This window comes from Glycine max, chromosome 19 (assembly GCF_000004515.6).
Source record: "Glycine max cultivar Williams 82 chromosome 19, Glycine_max_v4.0, whole genome shotgun sequence".
Lineage (NCBI taxonomy): Eukaryota > Viridiplantae > Streptophyta > Magnoliopsida > Fabales > Fabaceae > Glycine > Glycine max.
This window is the reverse complement of record NC_038255.2, coordinates 45,409,140-45,416,932: the sequence shown is the minus strand read 5'-3', so window position 1 is coordinate 45,416,932 and position 7,793 is coordinate 45,409,140. Positions and strand designations below refer to the sequence as shown.

Below are 7,793 nucleotides of genomic sequence, written 5' to 3'. Positions count from 1 at the left end.
CTAACATGAAAGCCACACCGTTAATTAATTAATCAATACTGGAGTTTCTTTTCTCTTTCAACCTGAGTGCATGATGCTAAATTGGTCCTCGATCACAATGTCTTCAAACTAGTTTCTGACAAGTTGGATGGGAATCTTTGGCTATATAAAAATTATATAATCAAGGGAGGGATGTGTGAACCAAATCGACGTAGAACTAAGTTTTAAGGAGTTGATTAGATTTCAATTTCAATTAAGCGAGGGAGACATTCAATTATGGTTTTTGCGAACAAACCTAAAATAAAATGGCCGGTGCCATATAGTTAAGCAGCATTTGTTTAATTTACCAGAAAGAGCACCTGCAAATCTAATTGCTGAGGATTAAGACAACATATTAATGACCAAAAAAGATTATTTAATTAACACATTATATAAACATTACATACATATTTGAGTTTGAGGTGCAACAGCAGCAAACCTCACTATAGCTAGAAGGTACCACTGTACACTAGGTGGAAAAAAAACATATGGAAAGAAAGATACACTTTCCACACACACACCATACCCTTTCCTGGTGTCTAAGCAAAGTCTGGATGTAAGAGTTCTCCCATAATTTATTATTACAGCTTACTTACCTTTCCTTCTTAAGATTTTTGCATTAGTAATATAAAAAGTCTTTTAATTATCCCATGGGTAGTAACTAGTAATTAGGGAACCCCCAGAGGTTAGGATCTTCATCCATGTATTCATAGTCGGTAGCAGCAAAATTATCAAAACGAGGAGGGCTGAGTAGCATTCCTTCAGCCATATTGACCAGAATATTCGGCATGTCAAAGATCAAGTCCTCATCCACAAAGTGATTTAAGTTTCCCCCTGAAAACTCTTCCGCCAATGAAACCGAAACATTTCCTCCTTGGCTTCCTTCCAGTGCATCATTCGCTGCTCCGACAGCGGTTGCAGCTAGTGCTGCAGCCATCTGAATGTCGTGAGCTGCAGATGATGCAGGGATAGGGAGGGAGGAAGCCGAGTTAGGGAAGTTGAGCTCAGCATCCTTACCCTTAAGAGCAAGCGCTGCCACGTCATAGGCAATAGCAGCCATTTCAGGGGTGGCAAATGTCCCTAACCAAATCCTGTTAGGTTTTTTGGGCTCACGGATTTCAGAAACCCATTTACCACTACTCCTACGCCTCACTCCACGGTAAACAGGGTGGCGCCCTGTGTTACCGTTGGAGGCCCTGCTGCTTGATGTACCGTTGCTGGAACGCATGTTGGTGGTGATGTGAGGAAAAGTAGGTCTCGGTATCTCTAGTGATTAGTCTCTGATTCTCGGCTAAGTGAACCTGAAAGTAGTTAGATGTTTGCAGTTGGCAGTTGAAGGTGAAGGTGAAGGTGAGTAACTTCGGTGATGGCTGTTGGAAGTTGAAGGGAGCCATTTATTAGGGTAAGAATTGCGATGGCTGGAGAAGGAGTTCTGAGAAAGAAGTGCAAACCAGTTGTTGCTGAACTACGGTGTGTGAAGGATTAGAGTGTAAGACAGCTTGGTGGTGTGTGTTGGATAACTGGGTTGGAGTTGGAGAGCGTTTTGCTGTATAATAACAAAATTATCAAATAAAAAATATTGAAAAGGGAATTATATTAGCTTCTTGCTGCTCCCCTTTAAACGACGTCAAATTTATCAACAGTGATAATGCACTTTGTCTGTCAATCGATATGCACATCACTAACCACCATTCTTGGTTTTTTTTTCAACAGGGATTTTGATATCTTTGAGATTAACATGATTTTCGTCTTATTATTATTATTGTGGCACACAATATAAGACCGACGTGGAAATTTTTCAATGGCTGAATTTTATCGGACGAGGCTTTAAATTAATTTCCTTTGTTATACGTAGGGTTTGTGCTGCTGGTGCTGTTGCTGCAGTATTGATATGAGAAATGAGAAGGCCATACGTAGTTTTCTTTGTCAGCACATGTTTGCAAACAAATTTTACCTTTTTACTATGTGCTATGACTGCTATCTATATGCTGCAAGTCCTTATTTTGTATAAAGCCTTCAAACATATCAATGTATGAGACTAGACTATACATCTACTATTATCTAATTAATTTCTAAAATTAGAGTCGAAGAAGCGCTAGCTTCGGGTTTTAACTAGTTCCAATAGCCAAAGGGACTGTGTTAAGTATAAATCACTCCATCCTTGATGAGGCTTTAAGGGATGTAAATAGGTTTGAACTTTGAACTAACTAGGTTGAGGACCTTTAGTGGTGTCTGGAGTTTACAGACACATAAAAGTAAGTACTAATATTCTATTATTTTAGAAAGAGTCAGAGACTGGTTTTTTTAATTTTATCGGCAAAAATATACTTTATATATAATAGATGGTAGCAGAGATACCTTTAGGCATATACAACAAAACATGCATTATCCCCCACCTGAGAAGGTTAGTCCATATTTAATTATTTATGTAATTCATGAGCATAAATAAATTATAACCGCTCTACCCAGGCATAATTAATTGCCCATACATTTAAGTATATTTATGAAACTAATGGAACAGTGTGGATGCCTTCCGATTATTTTTAGAAATACACACAAAAGATTAAATGATAAAAGAAATTAATACATTTATCTACTACTTTTTGTATGCATGTCTTTTTCCTATTATACTAAACAAAGTACAAACAAGAAGAAGGGGTGCTGGGATAAGAAATAAAAATACGTTCCATTATATAAATCCACATTTTTATCACCAATTAGTTTTTTTTATAGTTAAAACCTAGATTGAAGCCCGGAAACAGATCATTACATACAATATGCACGTATTTAGCAAAGTTTTATAGAAGATGAGATTTTTTATGGTTTTCATAATAACTAATTAACTATCTTAAATCTCATTTACAATTGATTTACAGGACTGCAAAAATATATGCATGGGACTTGCTGGTTAAATCCATAGTTTCAACAATAAATATTCTTTAAATTTTGGTGTATATATAACTTGTTCAATTAGTGAGCCGCTTAATTAAAAACAGTGTTCAATATGAATCTATCTAATTAAGCTCTTGTCAATTTTTCCTATTTAAAATCACTAGCTTTTGACAACTATCACTCTTTCATTGCATTCATTCAACGCTGAAATTTGAAGTTTCAAACAGAAGTTAACTTGAGACGTAGCAACTACCAATGAACTGATTGAGAAGAGACATATCCAGATGAGTGGAAACATTAAAGTTGAAGTTTCGCTATTAGAAAGAATTCAAATGACTGTAATCAATCATCAACAGTTACAGGACATATAAAGGGTCATTCTAAAGAATTTGATGACTTGAACCAAGTCCATACATCTATCTTAATATAAAACTCTTCATTTCTGTTTCCAACTGTTGGTTACTAATTAAAATGAGTTTGTAAGCTACTTAAACTGTAATTATATATGCAATGATCTAAAGTAAAGACAAGGACACATTGCTTCTTTTTTTTGCATGCTAATATTTATGCCTATTTTTCAAAGACATAAGAAAACTATTAGTGTTGGACAAAACCATCATTTGGATGGTATTTCTTAAGCATTCTTACAAGAAATATTGAAATTAGTTATGAAACGAGTTATTTGTAATTTAAAAAAATATTGCTAAAAACTTTGTGATTCCGATCCAGTGATAAAAAAAAACAACTTTTGTCAATAAAATTGATCATTAATTAACTCTTTAATTTTTTTTTACTTCGAAAAAATAATTAACTCTTTAATTTTTTTAGTGACTTAATGGTGGAAAAAAAATATCGTTATTCAGCTATTGTAAACGTAATTTATGTTGTATCCCTCCTTTCTTTAAATTTAAGCGTATTAATTTGCTTTGATGTAATGTTCATCAATTTTTATCTTCTTGAAATCATCTATACCGATCGATTAGTAACTCAACTATTCCTCGGTAGAATCAATTTCACTCCTCTTAATGTACAAAAACGAAACACCGAAAGAAACTCACCCAGCCCGTATTTGTTCCTTTACTAGCTAAAAGCAACAGAGCTCTACATATAATTAATACATGTCAATTTAAACATTCATATAAAACTCATCAGGGATATAGTGCTAAATAGAAATTGCTATATACTTGAACCTATAATAATATGAATATCACAATGTTTCTGTAAGCATAATATCTATTTACGTTATGTTTAGGACTATTTCTTGCACATTCTCTCAACAGTGGCACAGGAATCACTGCCATGTACCTTCCGTCTCAAGAGCCAGGGAATTCAAGAGTCACTTTCTGTACTCCACAATGGAGCATGGCAATGAGGTCCAAGTACATGCACTTAAAAAAAAGAGAAAAATTGAATCGGTATTATCACTTCCTTGACCAATCATACAGGTGGTTGCAAACGTACGTACCAACTGGTAATCAATTAATAAACAATAGTATATTCAATAGATTTTACATAAATATTGTAAGTTACGAAAATTCCTTTGTACTTTTCAATTCTGGAAATGAGAGGTGTAATTGGTATTTTGATGCCTTTTTTTATTACAACTTTAATGCTTTTACATTTTTAATTTCCATGTTTTTTCTATTTTATATTTTTTTTCTTCGCATCATTACACATATTACTTCTCGCCCTCCCCCCTCCCTCCTCCCTCCCTCTCTTGTCTCTCTCATATATTCTTTCTCTTTCTTTCATCCTAAGTTATTTTAAATATGTAAGGAGATGTTAATTAATATGATAATTTGCTGACTTAGATCATTATATTGAGGAGTTTGAAAAGAAGAAAGAGAACACACGACAAATAGATAAATACTAGGTTCCTTGCATTTTATTTTATAAATAAGTTTTAAAAAATAACTGTTATACAGTCTTCAACTTTTGTTTGTTTTTTTAAACTAACTTTTACTGTTATTGTTAACACGGGGATAATTGAATATCCTAAACTTATTTAATAATTCTTAATTGTTAAACCTAGATTAAACTTGACGGAATTCTTTCGATATATTTAGCTGTTAGATATTTTGTTTCACCAATCACCAAGACAAACACCAGATTTGGAAGATATTGCTACTGGATACGGATAGGATGTTTGGTATTCTTTTTTTCGTGTGTACATTGTATTGTGAAATCAAGGGATAAATATTTAAAAAAATTATAAACCATAAGTAATCACATAAATAAAACTGTCATCTCACCTTAAATCAAAACCTTAAAACTTAAGTTAATATATTTATTTATATAGTATCCAACCTTTTTTATTAAAATTTCATTTTATACTTATACTAATATTTCTTAAATTTAGTGAATAATTTAATAGATAACATAAGCATGTATGTCACTAAATTAAGCAGGTATAACGAGTGAGTAGCATACAACAATAGCACCTAAAAAGAAGATAAAATGAAATATAGAAGAATTTAATGCAACTATTAAAACTGTAATTATTAGGAACATTCTTTTTGTTGAAGGAAACATTCCATTAGAATTTAGCATTAGTTTTAGCATAAGCAGAAATGGTAGTTCAATGCACAACACTCTCAAAAGCGTGGGGTTTGAAATTTGTTACCAAATACCAAATACTCCTAACATTCTTATTATATGCTCCAAATTAAAAGTAACTTATTTCAAGATTCAATCTGCTGAGTTTGTCCAATTGATAATGGGCTAACTTTGAAAGCCTTTTGAGAAACTTTTATAAATGGATATGGGTTGCAGATTAGTTTCAGATTAGCTTTACGGACAAATTAATGCCAGAAGATTCCAAGGAGCTTTTGCTTAATTTTATTTTCATCCAAACAATACAATGTTGAATTTTGTCGTGTTGAACTTCGTTTCGTTAGTTCCGAGCTTTGTATTCATTCGGGCTTGAGCTTGATGCATTTGGGCTTTGGTTTGTGAATCTAGTTTTACACCAGAGATTTTTTTCCTGAGTCATTTTTCTTTATAATTTTAACATTGTCTTTATGAATATGGATTATCAATCCATATGTGATTATATGTAAGGCTATTTTTGATTTTTTTTTCCTCTCACTGTTAGGTGTATTGGCAAAATAATGAATGCAGAAAGAAAATCCCTTTACACTCCCTTACCCCTTTCTACCTCTCAATTATACCATTTTATTTAAAGAAGTACACCTCTTTTGTTTTCCAAAAAATTATCTTAGAAACTATTATTCATAGTTCCAAAAATATACTTTTAGAATAAATATATATTTTTACAATAAAATATCACTTAAGAATTAAGATGATTAATAAGAAATAAAAAAATGATAAACGTTCATCTTATTCTCATACTTGTTTATCTTATTTTCATCCTATTATTAGTATTTTTTAAATTATATCTAAAATTTTATTTTCATCTTATTATTATTATTTTTTAAACCCTAATTTTAAACTATTGTCATGATATATTCATTATATAATATTGTATTTTCATCATCATTATACAATATTTTTGTGTTTTCCTTCATGTGGCATTGCGTTTAAGGTACATTTCAAGGTACATTCACCACTAACTTCATATATTATACATCTTAATTACAAACCAAAGCCTTTTGACGAAGGTTTCTTTCCTTTAAGTGCATTCCTTCATCTTCTAATCCAAGTCTACGTCAACGATTTAGTGTCACATGAAGTTTGTAACACCCGATTGAATTACACCATAATGAAAGAGATCCAAAGGTATGAGACTATATAACTGAAAATGACTTAAATAAGTTAATTGGTATTACCTATACCGACAAGATGCATCTACTTTTCGGTAGCATATCACTTAAGAACTTCATAGTTAAGCGTATTTAGCTTTAAATAATTATAGGATGGGTGACCTTTTGGAGTAGTTTGCCAAAAAGCATGTGAGTGAGAACAAAGTATGTTGAAAAGTGTCATGTTAGTTTATGAGGTCATTCGTTGATCTTGGAAGTATGCATAACTGATTGTCAAAGTCTCGAAAAATGCTACCTACGGAGGATTTTGACCCACAAGGATGTTAGGTGAAATGCCATAGTGTGAGAGCGTTAAAAAGTAAAAAAATCAGAGATGTTACAAATAGTATCAAAGCAAACATCTTTGTCAGTGTGATGTGATTCAAGGACTAATCAGGCGGAAGCTGGTGGACATGTAACACTCCAATCAAATCACACCAAAATAAAAGAAATTTTGAGGCTATGCAAGTATGAGACTGTACAATTGAGGATAACTTAAATAGGTTAATTGGTACTACTTATACCAACAAGATTTATCTACTTTTGGGCATGGTTGTTAAACTCGCGATTCTACGTAAAATCGTAGAGGTTCCGTAAACTCGACTTGTAGAATCGAATCGAAAACTCGTAAGAGTTTACTCAAAAGGCAGCAACAAAACCCACTACCCACCCTTGATGAAGCCAAAATTTCAATTAATAGATAATTTGTCCATGTTCAGGGGACCACCTTAGCGTTGCCAGAATTTAACACTAAGCATCGTTTCAAAGTTTCAATTAACAGAGATTTCAATTAACAGATACTCCCTTAATTTAGCAACAGAACCCAAAACTCACTACAATGAAGCTAACAATAGTATTGCCAGAATTTCAATTAATAGATACTCCCTTAATAAGCATTGTTTCAAACTTTCAATTAACAGAGATGAATTAACAAAGAAGCTTTGAGAAAGAAAACACCTTAACGTCATGGAGCAAAGCTTGGAGCTAGGTCAGGAAATGAGGGCTTTCGACGAGTGAGGGCTTTCAAGTTTCAAACAATGACGAGGATCACCACGACGCGATTAGCTCAGCAGTCCAGCACGACAACGATGACGACAACCACCACGACGCGAGTAGCTCAAC

At 33.0% G+C, this 7,793-nt stretch overlaps 1 protein-coding gene across 1 annotated transcript; it reads right to left on the bottom strand.

The window, feature by feature from the left end:
• Nucleotides 1-383: 383 nt before the first annotated feature.
• On the bottom strand, nt 384-1,551 carry LOC100813781 (ethylene-responsive transcription factor ERF024). Its single transcript, XM_003553539.4, has one exon. The coding sequence runs from the start codon at nt 1,244-1,246 to the stop codon at nt 680-682; it is 567 nt and encodes a 188-aa protein (XP_003553587.1). The 5' UTR covers nt 1,247-1,551; the 3' UTR covers nt 384-679.
• Nucleotides 1,552-7,793: the final 6,242 nt, after the last annotated feature.

Excerpts from the sequence above, each read along its gene's own strand:
- LOC100813781 (XM_003553539.4), bottom strand. The coding sequence starts at position 1,246 with ATGCGTTCCAGCAACGGTACATCAAGCAGCAGGGCCTCCAACGGTAAC.